Here is a 24,422-nt window from a genome sequence, read left to right as displayed (position 1 = left end):
TCACGTCGTCTCTGATGACGCGGAGGATGACGATGGCGGCGGCGGCGGCGGAGCAGCTGGAGGTGGCTCCGGCTGCGCGCCGCCGCGGCCCTCCCCGTCGCCACGGAGATTCCGCTCAAAGAGGAGGACGAGTTCGCAGTGGCTGGCGTGGGGGAAGAGATCGACGGGAATGGCCTTGACCAGCCTGAAGGGCATCCCTTTCATCTTCTTGGAGACGGGTCGACAGAGGCTAGGAGGAGTGACGTGGGAGGAGAGAGATGACATCAAGAGACACACACATGTCAATCAGAGAAAGTGATAATGATAAAAAAATCCAGTTCTTAGAAATGCCAAAGGTACCATGAGATAATCTCTATAAAATGAAATATATGTGTATACATGAAAACAAAAATCATATGAACATTTCAAGATTGGTGAGGTAAGGAGACATTATCACTTCATCTACGAATAGGGCTGCAATCAATATCCCTGCTTCTTAAACACACGCAACTCTATGTTCTCATTATAAAAGGCCTCAAAAGTCTCCCAAATTTGACTGCTGCATATTGTTATGCTGCTTTAATTAGTTTCTTTGATGACACGGGAGAAAATCTCCAGCAATGCTCAAAAATAAAATTTCTACCACAAGTCATGAGCACCGTGACATTACCTTTTGTTGCTCTCTCTCTATAGACCAATCCAACCTAGTGGTGAATCCACCATTACTGCGATGTCCAAAGTGTGCATGCATATGCTAAATGCATTTGCGGCAGGAGTGAGCCGGTGACATATTATAATCATGCAATTGCATATGTGTGTGTGCATGGGACACCGCAGGAATGGCGGATTTTGCTGGCAGGTTGGATAGTCTTATACCGGTTTCTATCAAAGCCATCTGAAAATTTGTTCTTACTTGATGAAGTTCTGGAGAGCCTGCCCTGCGTCACATGACACGTACACCAGTCTGTTGAGATGGGGACAGCGCCGCACGGCTTGCAGCACTCGTGGATCTGCAACAACAAAAAAAGAAGAAAAAAGATAGTCAGGTAGAGGTAGAGAGCTGAATCTCCTTAACCAAACAACTCCTGGGGGAACTTTGGGCACGTTTGAGTGCGCCCGTAAAACGTACAATACCATACCGTACCTGTGCCAGAGGAGCACTAAAACACTCCCAAAGTATACTGTTGTGAACCGTACAGTGCCAAAAGTGGACCACTTACCAGTGTGCTGCAAAAGTGTACCATACTGTACCATACTGTGACAGAGAGTGCTCAGATACAAATTGGTCTGGAAGCATATCATATCAGAAGTTGACATATCGTCTGTTGAGAATGAGAAGGGCTTTAAGTTGTCTCGAACACTATTGGTTTTGTGATCACTTAACGCCCTTATCATTCTCAAGCGACGATATGAAGTATACAAGTAACACACACGACGTCATAATACACAGAGCTGATTCTCTTTATTACAGAAAAAACGTGTGAGGTAGACGACCCTGTTGCTACAAAATCCCCTGTGACCCCTCTAACTCAAGTCTAAAAGCAACTTGTAAGGCATGCTATGCCCACACAGCTCTCCACAATACTGAAGGATAGGTGAATTTTACGCGCAATAGTGACTGGTTGACTGACTGACTGACTGGATTTTGCAAGAAGCACTTGATTGAGAGCAGCCATTGGCTACGTCTTGAACATTAATGTCTTATGGTAGGAAAAGTTAATCTGTGGAACTCACGTAGGCCTGCCCTGGGTGGGTCGACGATGCCCACGACGTCCAGGCACCGATGCAGCTGGGTGGTGATGTCTGGGAGCAGATCCTCTGCTTTGCCACAATAAAATGTCACGTTACTGACCCCTTGTGAACAAGGAAAAGTAGAAATTACGCGGTGCGTAATATATGTCCCCGCCGGAAGTAGCATTTAGTAGCAAAATGTACAATACAGGTAAAAAATCAAAGTCAAAGGTCAAAGAAGTCAAAGGTCAAAATTCTGTGTAGAAGTTTTGAAGCCCTCACCTAGTGCCATCACATAAAGGAAACAGAATCGAAATCGGGTTAGAAATGGCGAAGGAGTAGCATTTTGTAGCCAATGTACAATGTAGGTCAAAAATCAAGGTCAGAGGTCAAAGAAGTCAAAGGTCAAAATTCTGTGTAGAAGTTTTGAAGCCCTCACCTAGTGCCATCACATAAAGCAAACGGAAGTGAAATCGGGTTAGAAATGGCTAAGGAGTAGCATTTTGTAGCAAAATGAACAATACAGGTCAAAAATCAAGGTCAAAGGTCAAAGAAGTCAAAGGTCAAAATTCTGTGTAGAAGTTTTGAAGCCCTCACCTAGTGCCATCACATAAAGCAAACGGAATCGAAATCGGGTTAGAAATGGCGAAGGAGTAGCATTTTGTAGCAAAATGTACAATATAGGTCAAAAAATCAAGGTCAAAGGTCAAAGAAGTCAAAGGTCAAAATTCTGTGTAGAAGTTTTGAAGCCCTCACCAAGTGCCATCACATAAAGCAAACGGAAGTGAAATCGGGTTAGAAATGGCTAAGGAGTAGCATTTTGTAGCAAAATGAACAATACAGGTCAAAAATCAAGGTCAAAGAAGTCAAAGGTCAAAATTCTGTGTAGAAGTTTTGAAGCCCTCACCTAGTGCCATCACATAAAGCAAACGGAATCGAAATCGGGTTAGAAATGGCGAAGGAGTAGCATTTTGTGGCAAAATGTACAATATAGGTCAAAAAATCAAGGTCAAAGGTCAAAGAAGTCAAAGGTCAAAATTCTGTGTAGAAGTTTTGAAGCCCTCACCTAGTGCCATCACATAAAGCAAACGGAATCGAAATCGGGTTAGAAATGGCGAAGGAGTAGCATTTTGTAGCAAAATGTACAACACAGGTCAAAAATCAAGGTCAAAGGTCAAAGAAGTCAAAGGTCAAAATTCTGTGTAGAAGTTTTGAAGCCCTCACCTAGTGCCATCACATAAAGCAAACGGAATCGAAATCGGGTTAGAAATGGCGTAGGAGTAGCATCTTGTAGCAAAATGTACAATATAGGTCAAAGGTCAAGGTCAAAGGTCACGACTGAAATTCTGTGTAGAAGTTTCAAAGCTCCCATGTAGTGCTATCATATAAAGCAAACAGAATCAAAATTGGCTCATAAATGACAGAGAAGTAGCAAATTGAAGATTTTGATCACACACGGACGGACACACGGACGGACACACAGACACACGGACGCACGGACGGACGGACGGACACACGGACACACACACGTACGGAGCCCGTTTCATAGTCCCCTGCTCGAACTCGTTCGGCGGGGACAATAAAGACAGTGAGAGTATCTTGTGAACATGGCTTGCATATAAAACAACAAAAACAGCCGGATTTGTTTTCCTTTAAAAAAAAAAAATCAGCTTTTAAGGATTATTCCATCATTTTGTTAAGGATCACAGATGTCAGAATGAAACAAAGATGAAATCAGACAAAAACCCCAAAAACATGATAGTACAAGCCCATGATTGGGCCACTCAGATGGAATATTAAAGTTGAGGGATATATATCTCAGTCAGATGAAAAGAGAAATGTTAAGAGGAAATGCATCAAAAACATCACAGCCTGTGTCAGTCACAAAGCAACATCAAGCAGTCTCTAGCTATATGAGCTTCAACATGTTTTATATGTACTGCATGTCCCTAAAAAAATTACAATCAAATTTTTGCATTGATAACTTCTAATATGATTAAAGTGTTGGAATGATATCTCTGGGTCTTAGAATATAACATCTCAGCTATATCTTGCAGAAAACCCCATACAAATTTACCGTTAATAGCTGCATTCTCCTTTGCATCGTCTACTGCTTGCTGATTCATCTCCACACCAATCACTTTTTCCACTTTCTGTAATGAATGAGGTTAAAGACAAATGAAACATTCTGACTTGTCATGTTCAGACGTGAAATGGGCAAGTGAAATGTAAAAGTATGAATAACTGCAGAACTTCTCCACTCCTCTATGGAAGAGCCATTGAGGTTCAGTGGATAAGACTGTGACCTACGAAGCTTGACGTCCTTGGCTAAGTCTACTGGCGGCAGTGATTGCAGCCTGACGGTGGCATCATGCTGTCCCAAAAGTGTTGCAAGATGGCCATACAAATATCGTCCCTGGGGTGACAAGACCCTGTACCTTAAATTTGGGTGAAAATCCCTTTTTTGGGGGGGATCTACGGTCAAATAATCTGTCAAGTGATGTTCTGTCCAAGTCCTAACTGTCTTACCCCCAAATGAAGCTCCCACAGTATGTCAAAAGGAATGCCTATCCCATTCACTTTAGTGCTTCGGCCGCTATGTTTTTTGGCTCTCCTGAACATTTGACATTTTGTAGATACAATTTCTTGTCACCACAGCCACGATATGTAACTTCAATTTCGCATGAAGTTGGCCCCAAACTTGGTTTGCTTGTTCATCTTTCCATCTGAGAAGATGGCTGAATAGCCCATATTCAGCTACGTTAAGCTGGTCTTCCATGGGGTCCAGTCAGATGCGAGGTAGGACCACTTCACTGGGTTAAACACCCTGCTCTTTGCGATGAATGAATGAAGCGGGATCTTTTACGTGCATGAGTTGTTACTCTCTCATACACGGGACCTCCATGTTATGTCCTATCCGAGGCCAATCACGAGCCAAAGTGAATACGATGCCTACATGATATCACATGATGACTGACAACCGAACCACACTGGAAGGCGAGACAAAGATGTGAATCTTTATCATAAAATGAACCTTTGCAAGATGTACTGTATGTGTCATAAATATATGATGCATACCGTATATCAGATTCCCGCAAGGAGTGGGTTAATACTAAGTTCAACGTTTCAAGTTTAACATGGCTGTGTTCAATAAAAGATGGTATTAAAAAGATGGTATGAAAAAGAAATAAAGATGGTGTTAAAATATAAAATCCAAAATCCTCCAAGACCTATGAAAATGCTGCCTTTGTACTACGTAGTTATGAAATGGCATGCTTCTAACCCCCCACCCCCCCCCACAACTGATGATTTTATGCAACAACAAAATATACAGGACAATTACATTTTACATGAATACATACAATGAATATCTTACATATCTAATACAAGGGTAAAATATTAAACTGTAGTCTTCATTGAACACAATGTCAAACAACAGATAATTCACATTATGCTGCATGTACGTTCTTTTATAATTGACCTACTTTGCTCAACTTTCTCTGATTTGACCTTTTGATTTAATGGATTTCATTTAAACCATCCTGCTTTTTTGTGGTAGTAGTCCCTCTGTATTAGGGTGCATACTTGCACATCCTCAAGGAAAACATGTTTATTCAAGACAAACAGGAACATCCCCAAACAGGAAATGCATTCACAGCAACCTTTTAATGTGAACATAATTTTCTAAAAACTCTACACATTTCACCTCTCAATCAGCAGTTCATACTGTATACGTGACACATTTTGCAACGTTTCTATTTTCACGAAATCCACAAAAATATTGCCACGTACAGCACAGTGTAATGTACATGTATAATGGCTATCAAGGCCAAAAATCCCTAAATTTTTGCTTGAGAGGGAAAACATTCTACTATAAAAGTGGATATTTTCGCGCGACTAATTTTTCGCGCTTGGCCGGGTAAGAAGAGTCTCGCGTGTTTTTAAATCCGCTGAATCAAGACATCATGCACAGGAACATATGGCAACCAAAAATATTCTTGTGCTTTTATTTTCGCGCTAATTTCTGGTTGCGCGAAATGCGCGAAAATTTCAACACCGCGAAAATTTCCACTTTTACAGTATCTCATTCTGCCACTGTGGTTCTCAGTCACAAATTCAGTCACCCGTGAAATCGTCTCTAAAGTCTCAACTTGCGAACTATCAGAATTGCAAAAATTATTGCAAAGTGGGGCAGCGGCATAAAAATGATTCCACCAGAGCACAAGCACACAGTCTTGAGAAAGACTATAAAAAAAATAGATGCTGGAAAAAAATAGGTTTGCTGACCCTAAGGACGAGGATGATTTTCAGCTTTTTAGCGAGACACAAATGGTCCTTGCCCCCCGTTTCAGATATGGCTGCTTCCTCAAGTGCAATGGTATACAGGGATTCTCACTGTCTGTGACTAAATTTGCTGTTCAAAACAATTCCATGGCTTCTAATCTTGCCATACATAACATACATACGTTGCCTCATTCGCAATGGCAAAGCTACCATACAAGTTTTAATTCAATTCGATTCATATTTAAGGTTACTCCTATTACCAGACGCAAATCTTCAAACAGATTGAGGAAGGTGAAGGCTAAAAGGTTGTATATCCCTTTTGCAACCATCAACAAATTTTGCATGGTTGAAAAACAATATCTCCCTATATCATGTATTAAATCTTACAGTTTAATACATCTCAAGTTTTAAAAAAGAAAGAAAAAAAAACCAACCCAGTGTCACTCAAGAATACACCCTGTTATTACCAAGAATATTAATGGTTACTCTTTTTGGGGGGTCAGAATAAATTCACTGGATATTCATAGTATGTAATCCATCCCCATCATTACAAAGTATCCACTTTTATTATTTTAAGGAATGGTCTCAATTAACATCCTTTACAAAACACCAGCTCAAGAAATAGATCTGATTGTCAGGATTGTAAAGGGGACACACACACTAAAACACACAAATGACATTCAAGTACACCAGATCGATAGATTGAAATCAAAATCAAGTGATACCTGTTTTATAAGTAAACACAAAACCCAACAACATATTACAGTTGTGTTTGGCACAGGCATGTCAGTGTGGTAACACTGTATCTTCAAATGGTATTAATTCAGGTAACTTTTTAAAAATTTGGGGCGTACACAGTCCATATCACATCATATGAAATAACTACACTTCACCAAGACTTAACACTACACTATTTCTGAAAACCTGTCAGTAAAAGTATATGGATAATCCTAATACTGGCAATGAAGCCTTTGCCCCGACGAAATACACTGTATACGCTGCTATTTTTGCGTACAGATATTTTTGCGAATGAGGAGGTCACAGACGTTTTCGCGAGATGTTGTTTTCGCGAATTGACACAGAGGCCTTCATAAGAGCACTACTACCTTAGCATATGGTGACATTTTTGCGTGTTGTTAGATTCGCGGTCCAACTGTGATTCGCGAAATTCGCGAAACTTAAATCCTTGCGAAAATAACAGCTTATACAGTACGCAAACTGATGACATCGTGCTACATCGCCAGAGTTTGTGGAAAGGAGAGAGATTTAGCGTGGGTTCCTCACCACGTGTAGGTTGGTGATGCACTCTCGCACGTAAGATTACATGAACACCTCGGGACACAACTTTGGCAGCATTGCAGTAGTTCCACGAATGTGTAAGTCAGTTTTTGTATATCGAGTGGGCTACCTTGAGAATCAGAGGGATGTTTTTGAGTGCCAATTTGAGTAAACAGTGAAAATAAAACTACGAATGTTGTTGGAGGAGTGGGAAAGAGCTCTATACATCATCTGAACACCTTACATTCTCTACAGTGTACATTCTTGAAGTCGACTTTCAGGCCAGACAAAGTCTATAACATAATTCCATCACGACATGGAGTTTTTTTTGGATGGACATTGGTGATAAAATGAACGGCAAGGGCAGCAGGTAAGTAATGCTCAGATCAGAAACCAAATTTACCAAACGTGTGTGATACAAGCGATTGATTCTGGGCTGATGGCTGCAGGTCAACATCCTCATAAATTAATAAGTTTGTTTTTGTTTTAAAAAAAAAACCAAAAAATCATATTTTGTTTGTTGTTTGCTTGTTTCGTCACCTTTGCAAGAGAAATTCCGATTGTCCCTGTGCCGCAGCAGATGTCAAGCAGAGTGGTGTTCCCATCCACTTGGGCCCAGTCTGCGATAAGTGTGTAGAGGATCTCTGCTCCAAGGGTGTTGACTTCAAATAGAAACCAGGGCAAGATATTCAAATGCATCCAAAGGACAAGGGAAACTTTTGAAACAAACATTTGAAAACTGTTCACAGTTTTCAAAGTGTCTGTACAAATTTCAAGACAACTTTCATAACCTCAATAGTGAAAAATTTGAAAAAGCGGACTTGATCAATTCAAAGAGGTCATAAGCTTTGATACTACATGTAAGTCAAGCGGACTTGATCAATTAAAAGAGGTCATAAGCCCTAATACTAAGTCCATAGACTAATTACCTCCATGATATACAATAAGTAGCATTTCAAACCCTAATTTTGGAACATTGTGTACGATTTTGATGGCAAAAGTCACCATCTGTTTTTTCATAAGGGCATATCAACCTACTTTGAGCACAATGCAAACGTTCAACTTGCCTTTTTCTTGGTAGCCATTTATGGCAGTACATGTAGTACCAAACAAGCACCTACAGCAAGCTATGCACAATCATACACCAAGCTTCAGTGTCTTTTAATACACTTCAATCATGCTTGCCTACACACAAGTCTACTGTATGTCCTTACTCTGCTCCATACACTGCTTTCATCATTTGTGACCCTGCACCTCAAAACATACAAAAAGTCGCCAGACATGAATTTCTAGTTAAGACCATATTCTGAAAGAGCAGACTTTAAGCTTTAAAATGATGTATAACTCAAATCAAATGGACTCTCCTAACCTATCTAAATATTGCAAAGAAAGCACAAACTCAGGAAAAGTATGAACTGAGAAAAGAGGCTCTGAAGCACAGTGTCTATTCAAGCGCTTAATCTTTACCAAAACGTGCTGGCTGTGAGATGAATGGGACAAAAAACAGGAAGTAAACCACCAGAGTAACAACAATGAAGGGATTATCAAATTAAACTGAAATTAAGCATGCCTCATTAACACATTCTGTCCATAATTACTGCCAACTTTAAAAGCAGTAGCACTATCCTTTCAAAAGTTATTAGAGTTGAAAGTGAAGAGTGTGGACAAGGTTTTTCAGAAATGAAAAAGGGATTCTAAAGACAAACCTAATCACACTATTCTACCAAAAATGTTCGAGATAAACTGCTAAAAAAACACATTTCCTGCCCGTTTTATGATACCAAATTTTAGCATAATGTATAGGAAGACCCGTTCTTTCAGAAAATATGAAAAAGTCAAGTTCGTCTAGGTTGACCCATTTCACTTATTTTCAGTCCTCACGCAAAATCAGTGTGTGCGACTTTATGTTCTTTTTGAGGTGCACGGTCACATTTGTCCTTTGCTTTCCCCCAAAATGTCCACATAGCTGGCAATATCTCATTCCTCTGCCTAGTCCAATTATCAAACAACATGAAGTAGTTCAGAGAACTCGGTTTTGCAACCTGTGTATGCTAGGAAGCATGTGTCCATACGATATGAGAAAAGAGACAAATAATTATGGGCATTGGGCGGATGCTGCAAAGGCCAAACAACGCAAACAACAAATTGAGATGTTTGTGTGTTCACTACCCTTGCCTCTGTAACTTTCCTATTTCCCCCTCTCTTGACTAAAAGAAGTATCAAAGGTTTGCAAGGATTATTCCATGGTGACATTCACTCTAAAAAAAAAAAAAATCACAAATATTTTTGCATCCACCTACCTTGGAAGAAAGCCTGAGGTGATACGCGGAACTTGAGGCCAAGGAGATCTTCTGTGATGTGTTTCTCGCCCAAGATGTTTTCAAAGTGAATCACGTTCTTGTCACCCTGCCTGCATAAAAGGAGCAAGAGAATGTGACAACAATTTCAGCTGAAAAGGGGGGGGGGGGGGAGGGGTAATTCATCACACAATGCAAGTTATACTTGTGAAAGGAATAAAATCGTGATTGAAGCTTTCACTGTACTGTGGCATTTGGCAATTTTTTCCATCTGTTTGGGTGGGTGTGCATTTTAGCAAAATATGCGTACTTGGCATGCCATTGACTGAGTCAGGCATGCGAATTTTGCACATATAATAAGGCCCGAATTCATGAAGGTGGTACAATTGAAACCATGGTTTAAACCATGGACAAAGACTGCAGTTTTGTATGGGGCGCCAAGTGTCGCATGGCCTAATCATTTTGTTGATTTTGTCAACGAAATGAACTTATGAAATGTAAACATTACGTCCACGAAATCATCATTGATGAAATGACTAATTTCGTAACAAAATAGGCCATGCGACACTTGGCGCCCCATAAAAAACTACGGTATTTGTCCATGGTTTGAACCATGGTTTCAATTGTACCACTTTTGTGAATTTGGGCCAAAGAGTTAACATTCTGGACTTTTTTTGTTCTTATCTTTTTCTAAAGTAACGCCCTTTACGTTCTGAGCTGGAGATTGAGAAAAATGCAGAGATCTGTACCACTGGACATGGATGTGCAGCGATGTGACACCACAGGCTCTGCCATCGCCATCACGGAAGAAGGCCGCAAGTCCTCCCTTCTCCTTCTCCACTTCCTCCTGTCAAAGACACGATGTTGTCTCTTGTTACAATGAAACAATTCATATCAATGTGACTTTGGGTGCATTTATCAACTCTTTTTCTCGGCAGAAACAGGTTTTCCAAACAGCTTTCAAGGAATTTTTACGAGTTGATAAATGCAAAGCTGTTTTGAAAGCCCTTTCCCTTTCGGAAAGCCTTTTCGAAAGCCGCAAATTTGTGGCTTTCCAAACAGGTTTCCGAAACATGTTTTCAGAAACCTGTTTGTAAAAGCCTTTTGGAGTTGATAAACACAAAGCTGTTTTGAAACGGCTTTGTAGTATTGTACTGCAGTTACGAACAATGCATATCTTATATGACCTCTTCTCCTCGGGTCGAATTGCGCAATGCAGCTGTGCAGTGACAGGCCAGTTATCGTGTTCGCGAAGAGTTGATAAACGCAACTATTGTGGAAGCCGTTTCTAAAGGGCTTTGGAAAGGGCTTTGGAAAGGGCTTTGGAAACGGCTTTTGAAAGCCGTTTGAACATGGGAAAATTGATAAACGCAGCCACAGGCGTTGGAGGACATTTAATTACAAGATGATGAGTAGTGTACTACAGCCGTTTTTGCGATCGTGGAGTACTACAGTAATGAATGGAGAACTGCACGCACGTCACATTCATGTTGAGATCAAAGTTAATAATTTTGTGTGTGTTGTGAAATTCGAGAATATCATTGGCTCACAAAATTTTGTGTATACCGTAACCCATTGGCAGTAAGAACCTACTGAGTCCAAATTCTGCTGGAGCTTCAGAATCTTATCAGGAATAGGTTAACATAAATGTACATCTTGAGTCAAACACATCGAGAATGAAAGTACGACCTCAATATCACCTACAGTTTTGGGAAATCATAACAGCAAATGGCAAAACATTGTGCCCATGTTTGCTTCTTTTCCTATTACCATGTAACTTCAAGTCTTCATGACATGATGAGGATATATTGATGAGTAGCAGCAGATGATGGAAGGGCATAATTTTTTACTATTACCTCTGAGAGAGGTAAGAATAAGGATATATTGATGAATAGTACTGTAGCAGATGATGGAAGGGCATAATTTTTTACTCTTACCTCTGAGAGAGGTAAGAATAAGGATATATTGATGAGTAGCAGCAGATGATGGAAGGGCATAATTTTTTACTATTACCTCTGAGAGAGATAAGGATAAGGATATATTGATGAGTAGCAGCAGATGATGGAAGGGCATAATTTTTACTATTACCTCTGAGAGAGGTAAGGATAAGGATATATTGATGAGTAGCAGCAGATGATGGAAGGGCATAATTTTTTACTATTACCTCTGAGAGAGGTAAGGATAAGGATATATTGATGAGTAGCAGCAGATGATGGAAGGGCATAATTTTTACTACAGGGGAAACTCGGTATAACGAACACTGCTATAACGAGATATCGGTTATAACGAGGAAATTTTCACGGTCCCAAATTTCCTTCCACACAAGTCTATGTAAAATGCTATTCTTATAGCGAGATCGGCTATAATGAAATAACTGCTATAACGAGAGAAATTTTGTGACTTCCAAACAGAAAAACATAGTAAATCAAACCTGCTATAGCGAGGTAAAGCAAAATGCCTTCGGTAATGCTTTACTTCGCCTGTGCTATCATCTTCCGAGATTGTAAAGCTTGATGCGCCCAAAACTGTCTTGTACACACATAATCATTTTCTTCAGTGCACTCCAGCTAGCACTGCATGTTGTATGTGTGAAGTGTGTGTGTGCACGCACACTGATACATGCAGAAAATGTGGTGGGACGGCCATATGTATACATGACGTCATCATGACGTTTAGCAGGTGTGAGGCAATCTGATGCTGTGATTGGCCTTCTACTTAGGGAATTCCCCGTCTTCACACACACGCAGTCATAATGTACAGAATGTGTCACATACACACACAGCATTATGCAGACCATATTCAAGCTTTCCACATAACACACACCCATACGATAACCACATACCAATCCACAGACGATCTTGATACAATCGCAAGCTATATAAATTTACAAATTCAAACATCTACAATTAATAAGAAACACGTACATTCTTGATATTGGATTTCCTTGGCGAAAAACATCTTCTTACTCATAAAGGTGAGTAATTCCCTCACACACAATATCAAGTTATCAGTACTGACTGAAATATGATGGGTAGTCCCACATGTGCAAATTAATGTCTTTACTTTATGCCTTCTTTTATGCCTACTGATATAACGAGATATCGGCTATAACGAGGAAAATGACTCGGTCCCGACCATCTCGTTACATCGAGTTTCCACTGTATTACCTCTGAGAGAGACTGCCTGTGAAATGTCACCATGACCATGAGACCCGCCCCCTGGGTCGTCCTCACGGTCAGCATGCGCCAGTGACCCTTGTGGGTCACGGGGTCATAGGCCGCGAGGTCGGACTGCCGTATGTAGGTCTGGAAGGCCTGAACAACGGCCTTTGACCTCTCAGGGACGTTGAGGCAAGACGAAGGGTTGACCACGGATATTTGACCCCCTGGAAGAATGTGTGAAATTTGTGGCATTATTGGAAGAGAAGCTAACCAGCGTAGTAAACAGGAAGCCATCAATAACATGCGAATTGACGATGACATATTACTGTAGCAGGGGCGGATCCAGGAATTCTGTAGAGAGGGGGCACCTTTACAAAAATTAAAGGGGGGCGCACGCACCCCTCCCCCATCTTTTCATTTTATTTCTTTTGTTTTAACAAAAAGATAAAGGGGGAATGCACCCAGTGCACTCCTCCCCCCACTGCTCTAGTGGAGGATGAAAAGTATAAAACAACTCCTAGCAACTGATTGACAAACTGCCCTTCATTCGCATAGATAAGCACGTATTATTCAGTGTTTAAGAAGTAGAAGCCATGATTAAACTAGAAATGTCGCTACAGCGACTGGTTATTCCCCCGCCAAACAACATTTCATAAGCTTTGGTCAAAAAACTATGGAAGTAGTTAAATCCGCAAGATCTTTCCTTGATCTTCTGCCATTAATATGCCGTTACCATGGCAACGTACTTTCGGGTACTGTCGAAAAATGCGTCTTGCACATCTACAACCAAAGGTACACATCTGTACCAAGTTTCATGGAAATTGGGCAAAAACTGAGGAAGTAGTTTGCAACACAAAATTTTCCATCATTTTGGCTCATAATATGTGAGCTGTTACCATGGCAACATACTTTTTGTCACTGTCAAGAAATGTGTCATGCTGACCTATATCCTAAGACAAACATTCAATATGAATTCCATGAGAATTGGAAGAACACTGATGAAGCAGTTTTGCCATGAAGCATTTTGCCCTATATTTTACCAATAACATGCCGTTACCATGGCAACGCACTTTTTGCCACTGCGGAAATATGTGTCTTGCACATTAACATATTCAGATGAACATCTGTACCTAATTTCATAAAAATTGATCAAAAACTGTGGGAGGAGTTCGCGACGCAAGATTTGTACCCATTTTTGCCCATAATATGCCGTTACCATGGCAACGTACTTTTGGGTACTGTCAAAAAATACGTCTTGCACATCTACAACCCAAGGCACACATCTGTGCCAAGTTTTATGGGAATTGGTTGAAAACTGAGGAAGTAGTTTGCGACGCAAGATTTGCAACGGACCGACCGCCCGACCGCCCGACCGACCGCCCGACCGCCCGCCCGACCGCCCGCCCGACCGTCCGACTGTCCGCTGATTCCTATATACCCCCTTCAAACTTCGTTTGGCGGGGGTATAAAAAAATAAAGGGCAAATATACTCAGCAATCACAGTCAATGATCTCCTGATTACCAGACAGGCAGTGTATCTAGACTACCGAGCTTCCGCTCAACAGCCAGTACTGGTTCAAAATCCTCATGTCATGCAGAGGGGACTGCTTATAACTTCAAATTACCTGCTAAATACATACAGATTAGAACCTGCACTGGTTTGAATCCAATCTAATATAAATCATGCTCATCATCTTTAGTCAAGGCTTCTACTTAAACAGTGAATAATCAGTGCCTATTACGTCAATGAAGGATAATTTGTCAATCAGTTGCAATAAAAACACCTCAGTGCAAAATTTGACTCACTTGACGAAAACAATTCTGTGAACATTTGGACAAGTAACACAAAAGGTTGTGGCAGTTGGGATTTCAGTGTGCACAAACAAGTTTAGTATTAATTGGAAGCCATACAGTGGCTCATACTGTTGCATAAAATATTCAACTAAAAGACTTAAAATAATGCTCTCCTTGCACATGCTATTTTTGTCTTGTTAAAGACAAGAAAAAAACCACTGTACCTTTGACAGACCTTTTTATAATAGCAAACTACGCACGGTTTCTGGGTGTGGGTAGATGGAGAAAAAGAAGGTCATATTGTGCATTACATATCTACTTATTGCACTTGTGTGTTGATTCACAGTAACTTGCTAAGACCCAGTTAGCCTGTATTCAGGACTCTCCCTTGTTTCTGAATCCAATGATTGTCCATTAATTTGCAGGTTCCGAGTTTATACTCCAGAGATGAAGTTGGTGAAACTATAGTGTTATGACTGTGCATACGTACATATCACATCACTCATATTCACATGCATTTTTTTTCCTCTGAGGGGCAAGGAAGGCAAGGTGCTGTATGATATACCTTGCCCTGAGCCTGCAAACATGAACAGGAATATGATTGCACTTTAATACAGCTACACTTTACCAGAAAGCTGCTGGGTATTTGCAATACAATGTACATGTACTGGGAAGACTTAGCACAGGCTTACCTTTATATAGACCAAGTCGAAACCCAACCGTTTTTTCTGCAAAGAAGAGTGCAAATACAGTAAGTCTACGACCTCTTTCATAATTTACAGTTATATAAAAGTTTAATGAATTCTTATCCTCTTTTTTTTTTCCAAGTGAAATACGGGGTTTGTTCAAAATGATTAGTGATTTTGAAGCTAATGGTACGCTCCCTCTTTTGTTTCAATACTGTTGATGCACTTTAACCCGTTGAGGACAGGCTGACTTTGCTACCATACGCATTTCCCATGGGCACTTGCGTGAGTATACTCAGGACTCGTTCTCAACAGGGTAAGGTTAAATACACACACTTACCAATCAAAAACAGTACATGGGAAAAAAAGAAACCAAAAGTGAAAATTTTGTCATTTCTCTTCTCTTTGTAAAATAGTTGCCACATCAACAGAGGGGCTACTCCACATATGATTACATAATGCCCAAAACCATCTCTAAAGGCATTTTTTTTTTTTCTATATATACGGCATCAAAAGAAAGGGTTTTACCTTGGTTAACAAATTATGTGCCACACTTACACATCCCAATTAGTTAATGGCTTACCAACTTCGCAAACTTTGCACAAATGCACAAACCCATCAACAAATCACAAAATGCGATCGAAAGCGTCGTAGCCACAGTTTTGTCATAAAATTTACATCACAGCACAGCTAGCAACTTTCCCTACAACATTGCTGGACTGCATTTCTAGCATAAACACTTGAATCTATCAAAAGTTACAAGGCTTTGAAAAAAACCCAGTATCAGAATAATGTGCACACAAGGGGTTTACATTGTGCCGTACACAGAGTTAACCTTTTTTTAAACAACTAAAAAACAGACAAAACAAGGTAATGCTTACCTTCTCCTCCTGGACTGGTCCCTATGGAAAACTCACACTTGTTACGATACCCAGTGGTTACGGGCTGTATGTAAGAAATTAAAGATGAAAAAATACCTTCAAGTGGAGCAAAATCAATCAAATGGGAAAGTTTTCTTCAAATTCCGACCTAAAATACCTCTGTATTAAAGGAAGTTTTTTACTATAATTTCACATATTTACAACGATTGATATTAACTGCTACCATAATATGTGTAAAATGGGTAATAATGTCATCCCTTCACAAGTTCCCTTCTGATTTGCAAATTTGTTTCTTCTTCAAAACTGAAGTATAAAATCTTTAAAAAAAGTACATGTACATAGTAAAAAAAAAGATACATAACTTGTCAACAATCAGAGCAGAAAAATAAATAAAATATAAAATATACAATTTTTTTGGTTCCAAATAACATACCGATGGTCGCACTCTCTCTAATAAGCAGCATAAACCTTCGTTCTTCTTTCTGGGGGAAGTAAAGGGAGAAAAAGCAAAAAATGGTGAATAGTCTTTTAATCAGTAGTAGTGGTCTTTTAATCAGTAATAGTGGTCTTTTAATCAGTAGTAGTGGTAGTAGTAGAATAGTCTTTTAATCAGTAGTAGTGGTCACATACGTAATGACACTGCCACACAGGTTGGCAACAGCCATGAAATAATACTGTGTTGGTCAGCAATGGCAAGATAATGATATAGTAATGATGTAACACCTAGATAGATCCTTGTCATTTGATTGGTTGTTTGCTATTGATCATTCATCCCATTTTACTATTACCTCATCATTCGTGCAGTTGTGGCTCCTTTTACTGTGCACTCTTGGATCCACATGATTTGCTCCAATGCATGCACGTGGAGAGCCCGGCACACTACGCAAGTAAAACGCTTGTGTTTGCAGTGTGTATGTGACAGCGTGCTAGTGTTAAGTGCTCAGTGAGCACTCTCTCAATCTCAGATCCTGCACATTCTCTCTTGTTTCTAAATTCATAAAACATCAAATGACAAGGATTTACTTTAGGTATTATATTATATAAAACAAATAATAAATGTTTTTCATTCGTGCAATGGGCTATTTCATTCGATAAAAGATGAAATTATTGATCCATTCAATGAGGCGCAGCTGAGTTGACTGGATCATTTCATTTTTCACCTCATGAGATATTCTGTCCACTGCACTCATAAACATTCATTATTTGTTTTTATATAACGCCTGAAGAGATCCTTGTCATTTGATTGGTTGTTTGACATTGATCATTCGGCCCATTTCACTATGACGTCATCATCCGTGCAATTGTGGTTCCATTTACCGTGCAATTTTGGATCCATACGATTTAGAAGCTTGTGTTTGCAGTGTGTGTATGCGACAGCGCGCTAGCGTAAAGCGCTCAGTGAGCACTCTCGCGATCTCAGATTTTCTCTTTGTTTCTAGATTAACAAGGAAAAGTAGAAATTACGCGGTGCGTAATATATGTCCCCGCCGGAAGTAGCATTTAGTAGCAAAATGTACAATACAGGTAAAAAGATGAAGGTCAAAGGTCAAAGGTCAAAATTCTATGTAGAAGTTTTGAAGCCCTCACCTAGTGCCATCACATAAAGCAAACGGAATCGAAATCGGGTTAGAAATGGCGAAGGAGTAGCATTTTGTAGCCAATGTACAATATAGGTAAAAAAATCAAGGTCAAAGGTCAAAGAAGTCAAAGGTCAAAATTCTGTGTAGAAGTTTTGAAGCCCTCACCTAGTGCCATCACTTAAAGCAAACGGAATTGAAATCGGGTTACAAATGGCAAAGGAGTAGCATTTTGTAGCAAAATGTACAATATAGGTAAAAAATCAAGGTCAAAGGTCAAAGAAGTCAAAGGTCAAATTCTGTGTAGAAGTTTTGAAGCCCTCACCTAGTGCCATCACATAAAGCAAACGGAATCGAAATCGGGTTAGAAATGGCGAAGGAGTAGCATTTTGTAGGCAATGTACAATATAGGTCAAAAATCAAGGTCAAAGGTCAAAGAAGTCAAAGGTCAAAATTCTGTGTAGAAGTTTTGAAGCCCTCACCTAGTGCCATCACTTAAAGCAAACGGAATTGAAATCGGGTTACAAATGGCAAAGGAGTAGCATTTTGTAGCAAAATGTACAATATAGGTCAAAAATCAAGGTCAAAGGTCAAAGAAGTCAAAGGTCAAAATTCTGTGTAGAAGTTTTGAAGCCCTCACCTAGTGCCATCACATAAAGCAAACGGAATCAAAATCGGGTTAGAAATGGCGAAGGAGTAGCATTTTGTAGGCAATGTACAATATAGGTCAAAAATCAAGGTCAAAGGTCAAAGAAGTAAAAGGTCAAAATTCTGTGTAGAAGTTTTGAAGCCCTCACCTAGTGCCATCACATAAAGCAAACAGAATCAAAATCGGGTTAGAAATGGCGAAGGAGTAGCATTTTGTAGGCAATGTACAATATAGGTCAAAAATCAAGGTCAAAGGTCAAAGAAGTCAAAGGTCAAAATTCTGTGTAGAAGTTTTGAAGCCCTCACCTAGTGCCATCATATAAAGCAAACGGAATCAAAATCGGGTTAGAAATGGCGAAGGAGTAGCATTTTGAAGCAAAATGTACAATATAGGTCAAAGGTCAAGGTCAAAGGTCACAATTGAAATTCTGTATAGAAGTTTCAAAGCTCCCATGTAGTGCTATCATATAAAGCAAACAGAATCAAAATCGGGTTAGAAATGGCGAAGGAGTAGCATTTTGAACATTTTGATCACACACGGACGCACACACGGACGGACACACGGACGCACGGACGCACGGACGCACGGACGCACGGACGGACACACACACGTACGGAGCCCGTTTCATAGTCCCCTGCTCGAACTCGTTCGGCGGGGACAAATAAAATACCAAATGACAAGGATTTATTGTAGGCGTTATATAACACAAATAATAAATATTTTTCATCCGTGCGATGGACAGAATATTTCATTCGGTGAAAGATGAAATGTTTGATCCATTCAACTCGGCTGCGCCTCATTGAATGGATCATTTCATCTTTCACCTCATGAAATATTCTGTCCATTGCACTCATGAACATTCATTATTTGTATAACAGATTGAGTTGGCAATGATCATGAAGTAATGCTACAGCACTGGTGTAAGCAGAGGTTACACACTATTTTGAGTTTGTAAATATTTCATATTCATTGATATTTTTTCCTGAGGACCTAGCAGTAAGCTTGTCCATGAACCTGTTCACAGTGAATGTAGCTACTCAATGATTAAGAAGTAAGCTTGCATGCATTAGTTCTTGCTATGTCAGGAAATAACTGGGTTAAAATTTGGTGGCTGTCTGGTCACACCTTTAGTTTCATAGCTGGTAGGTATGCACTAAACTTGAAGAACAGATTAGCACATCAATCTAACGGCCTGTACCAATCACATATATGCATAGTTTTAATATAGTGTATCGGTGAACCAGCGCCAATGGTTACTTTCATTTTGAAGGTTGGTGTAAACTTTAAATATTTCAATGAACAAGTGTTATGGCTTATACTCTGTGTTAAAAAAACAACAAATAACATACAGAAATAAATAAATCTCAAGGCTTAAAGGGATGATTTAACTTTTTGCGAGATACTTAGATACGCTTTATGAAATATCAAATAGCATACAAATCCAAGAGGAATTCAAAGTTTATGAAAATCAGTTTTGAAACTGGTTTTGAAATGGCTGAGATAACCAATACAAAGTCAAACAAGGTGATCCCAATTTAAGGTGAGGCCCATCCTTTTAAGATTGCTTCATTTTGGATATCTCAGCCATTTCAAAACCAACTTTCATCGAAAAAACTTTGAATTCCTCTTAGAATTATCATGCTCTTTCATAGTGCATAAGATGTTTCTCATTATCCCCAAAAAAGACTCATCAAAAAAGTTCGAAACCTAAAGACCCATCTCAACTAAACCTGTACCATCCCTTTAACCAAAACCTCTGTCCGAATGGTACTGGTACAAATAAAATCAAAACATGAGGGGGAGGTGGTCTACTGGCACATGGCCTGTATGTACAGAGAGGGACTCTGCCTCACTTTTGCTCCCTGATCCAGTCCCTCTGATCGGGAATGGAATGTTCCAGCGAGTAGGTGAACTTGCGCAGGAGCTCCCTCTTGTTTTTCTGCTTCAGTTCCAGCTGCTCGTCGTACGCCATCTTCCAGAGAGGCGTCACGGCAAAGTTCAGCCTGGATGTGGCAGAAAATTGAAGTAACGATGACAGCAGCTTTCAATATTTTGTAAAGACATTGCTAACGCAAGCCTCTTTTGTTATTGAAATGGGGGGGGGGGGGGAGTGGGGTAAAGGGGTCTGGATTATCCCGCCTTTGTTGTCCGACTATGATATGGAAGGGTATCACATCATATCTTCCTTTATTATTTCAGCTCTATTAATTTGCCATCCACAACATCACCCAAATCCATGTCATTAAATTATCCTTGTCTTGACTGCCACTGTTCCCTTCACCATTATCATTATCACCATTGTACATGATGTACCTACGGTACTACCATGTTATCACTCTTATCAAAACCATCATCGCCATCATCATGACAGTCATTGATTGTAGTTGTCGTCATAATCACCATTATCATCTTCACTGTAATTGTTACCAGTATCATGATCTTCTTAATCATTTTTTTTTTTTTTTTTAAAGACCTGGTAGTGTGGGAACACAATGGAGTGTGAAGGCTGGCCTGGCTGGGATATTTGTGACCCTGCACCACAAAACAAACAAAAAGTCGCCAGATATGAATTTTTTGTTACGACCATATTCTGAAAGAGCAGACTTTAAGCTCTAAAATGATGTTTAACTCATATCAAATGGACTCTCCTAACCTATCTAAATATTGGAAAGAAGGCACAAACTCAGGAAAAGTGTGAACTGAGAAAAGAGGTTCTAAAGTAGTGTCTATTCAAGCGCTTCATCTTTACCAGACCGTGCTGGCTGTGCGATGAATGGGACAAAAAGCAGGAAGTAAATCACCAGAGTAACAACAATGAAGGGATTATCAGATTAAACTGAAATTAAGCATGCCTCATTAACACATTCTGTCCATAATAAATGCCAACTTTCAAAGCAGTAGCACTATCTGTTCAAAAGTTATTAGAGTTGAAAGTGAAGAGTGTGTACAAGGTTTTTCAGAAATGAAAACGGGACTCTAAAGACACACCTAATCACACTGTTCTACCAAAAGTGTTCGAAATAAACTGCTGAAACCCCCCCTCCCATGTTTTATGATACCAAATTTTAGCCTAATGTAAAAGAAGACATGCTCTTTCAGAAAATATGAAAAAGTCAAGATCGGCTAGGTTGACCCATGTCACTTATTTTCAGTCCTCTCGCAAAATCAGTGTGTGCGACTTTATGTTCGTTTTGTGGTGCACGGTCACATATACATTGTATTCAGGAATCCTTGTAATTAATGGTCTGTAGCTTTATCACTGATCTCTGTCTAAGTATACACACAACCAAAGAGTCTTGACTGGAGTTGACCATTACTGATATGAGCGTATGCTTCAATACAAATATTCGCCGACAAGTAACTGACTGGCACTATTTGTGGTTTTTTAATGTACCCCGGTGGGCGGCGAATGAAGATCAATTCGATGGAACCACCCAGGTTTCCCAAGCAGTCAGGGCCCCGTCTTATAAAGACTTGTGATTGATTCAAATCAATCACAACTTTACAACTGAATGGAAATCATTCTTATAAATAAAAAAGTTATGATTGAAATTAAGACGGAGAACTGCAATCAATCAATCACAGGTTGCGATTGATTGCAGCTTTCCAGAGATTTGTGATTGATTGATTTCTATCACAAGTTTTATAAGACAGGGCCCAGGTCTTTAATCACTGCTGTCATAATCACCACTACCACCACCCTCACCATTATTACAAACACCGTAATCATTATCACAATCACCCGTTTCATGAGGAGTGATTATTGATTACATGGTTGATTTCTATCATAAGTCTATGGCAGCCTGTGTGGTATGGAAATCTATAATCGATTATATCTTTTGATAAAACGGGGCCTGGGTGCATTAATCTACAAATTTTCTGAGGCAGAATCATGATCCTAAGAATGTTTGAGGCATTTTCAGGGAATAGATAAACATATCCATGATTTCAAATGTATTTAGAAACGCCGATTTGAAATGCGTTTGAGACCACAATTGTTTTTCTGTGAGTAGATAAACACAATGCTATTACAGTTACAAAAAAGTGTGCGACTCAGCTGACCTCTACTTCCCAGGTCAAACGGCGCAGTGACAACACCTGAACTGCAATTATGATGTTTAGATAAATGCAGCACCCCGAGAACTGCGTTTCAAACCACGTTCGTAAATGCCATTCGAAATATGATTTTGAAACGTGATTCTCTCTCTTGAGTTAGGTAAACACTGCCACAATTATCATCACCACCAACTCACCTCTCCTCCACAGTCAAGTCTGCATCCTCCGCTGGTTGCCCGTCCTCCCGTCTGGCCTTCTTGCCACGCCCGTCCCCGTCCCCGTCTCCCAGTTTTCTCTTGGAGGCCAGCATGGGATCTTCGAGTGGCCTGGCATTCTGTCATTTAACCAGGCATACACCCAACATAAGATTCTCAGCACGCGAGAGCAAACTGGTTATACAGGTGCAGTTCTTCCCAGCAGTTAATTCTAAAGGGGAAACTTTCATACCATTCATATTTTTGTTGGTCAAATTAAAGAGAACTGTATTTGTTCATAATTCTAAATGAGAGCACTTTCGTATAGAATTCAATTCCTATAAAATTTTTCACTTGTCAATATCTTCCTGGTCATTTAGCTGAGTGTGAAATTTGCAAAAGTTTCTACATAACAACAACAACAACAACAACAACAACAACAACAACTAGAAATGTCGCTATGGCGACTGATGCCTCCGCCATAATGCATGATTCTCCCAATAGGTGTATAGTACAATGTCTTCACAATATGTGATCCATGACAGTTTCACATAACTGGCAAAATATTGAAATGACAGGTTTGTCAGAAATGTCTTGAACTGGGTTTGCTATAATTTTCTAAGAGTGCAGGTACACATATTTGGGGAATTTTGGGGAAGTTTATGCATTGAGCAATTTCCAAGGTATGAAGAGAGTGTGATGATGGTACACAATAGATTTTTTTTTTTTTTTTTTTTTTTGGGGGGGGGGGATTGAAACCTGGCCTTTGACCCTTAACCTTTGACCTTCTGGCTGGAAATTTCCCAGAGAATCTTCATTAGGTAATGCATGTATTAAGTTTTGAAACTAATTATGCAAGCATTGCATATACTAGTATATGAGGGAAATAGTAAAATTCTGAGGAGTTGACCTTGACCTTTGACCCCCTGACTATTGACCCATGACCCCTAAGTTCCCTAGATAATCCCTGCCAGACAATACATGCGTATGTACCAAGTTCCACGAAGATACATTGAACCACTTGCAAGAAAAGTGATATTGCAACATTTTCACCTACATTTAACCTTTGACCTTTTGACCTTTGACCTTATGACATGAAACTCTCTCTGGAGAATCTTTACGCAGTAGTACATGTCCACACCAAGTTTCAAGAAAACACCTTCAGGCATTGCATAGATATGGGGGAAATTGCAACATTTGTAGCATTTGACCTTGACCTTTTGACCTTTGACCTCTTGCCAATGTCACGAAAATCTACTCAACTAATTGTCCCATCATACATCATCCTTGGACCAAGTTTGGTGAAAGCTGCTTCATCCAGTTTTGAGTTATCACGTAAACAGATATATTTTAGGATTTGACCTTGATCTTTGACCTTTGACCTCCGTCCGATTTCACTGAAAAACTTATCAAGTAATTGTTCCATCATACATCATCCTCCAACAAAGTTTGATGAAATTTGCTCCTTCCAGTCTTGAGTTATCGCGTAAACGGATACAATTTCATGATTTGACCTTGACCTTTGACCTTTAGCCGATTCCTCCCAAATTCTAATCAAATAATTGCCCCATCATACTTCATACTTGGACTAAGTTTGGTAAAATTCCAGTTAATATTACTCAAGTTATCGTGTAAACAAAAGCGGACAGACGGACGTACGTACGGACGTACGTACAGACGTACGTACAGACGTACGGACGTAAGTACGGACGTACGGACGAACGGACAACCCGAAAACATAATGCCTCCGGCACCACTTCGAGGCGGAGGCATAACAACAACAACAACAACAGAAAACATTTTTAAAGCACCACATCATCTGAAAGTGGTTGCCCGCAAATTGTCATTGCATCGT

General features: G+C 39.8%; 1 protein-coding gene across 1 annotated transcript; it reads right to left on the bottom strand.

The window, feature by feature from the left end:
* Positions 1-22,707, bottom strand: LOC139729848 (tRNA (uracil-5-)-methyltransferase homolog A-like; the record flags this gene model as incomplete). The annotated part of the gene is made up of 13 exons (XM_071640772.1): positions 1-229; positions 893-989; positions 1,714-1,833; positions 3,788-3,863; positions 7,813-7,934; positions 9,573-9,682; positions 10,319-10,416; positions 12,737-12,954; positions 15,217-15,252; positions 16,092-16,155; positions 16,525-16,573; positions 20,171-20,320; positions 22,571-22,707. Coding segments are annotated over 13 exons (1,506 nt in total), but the record flags the coding sequence as incomplete, so codon positions are not given.
* Positions 22,708-24,422: the final 1,715 nt, after the last annotated feature.

The sequence above is a fragment of the Diadema antillarum genome, unplaced genomic scaffold, assembly GCF_040938485.1.
Source record: "Diadema antillarum isolate AM-2024a unplaced genomic scaffold, OU_Dant_1.0 seq00000266_RagTag, whole genome shotgun sequence".
Classification (NCBI taxonomy): Eukaryota; Metazoa; Echinodermata; class Echinoidea; order Diadematoida; family Diadematidae; genus Diadema; species Diadema antillarum.
Note: the sequence above shows the minus strand (reverse complement) of the source record. Positions and strands in the feature narration are given on the sequence as shown.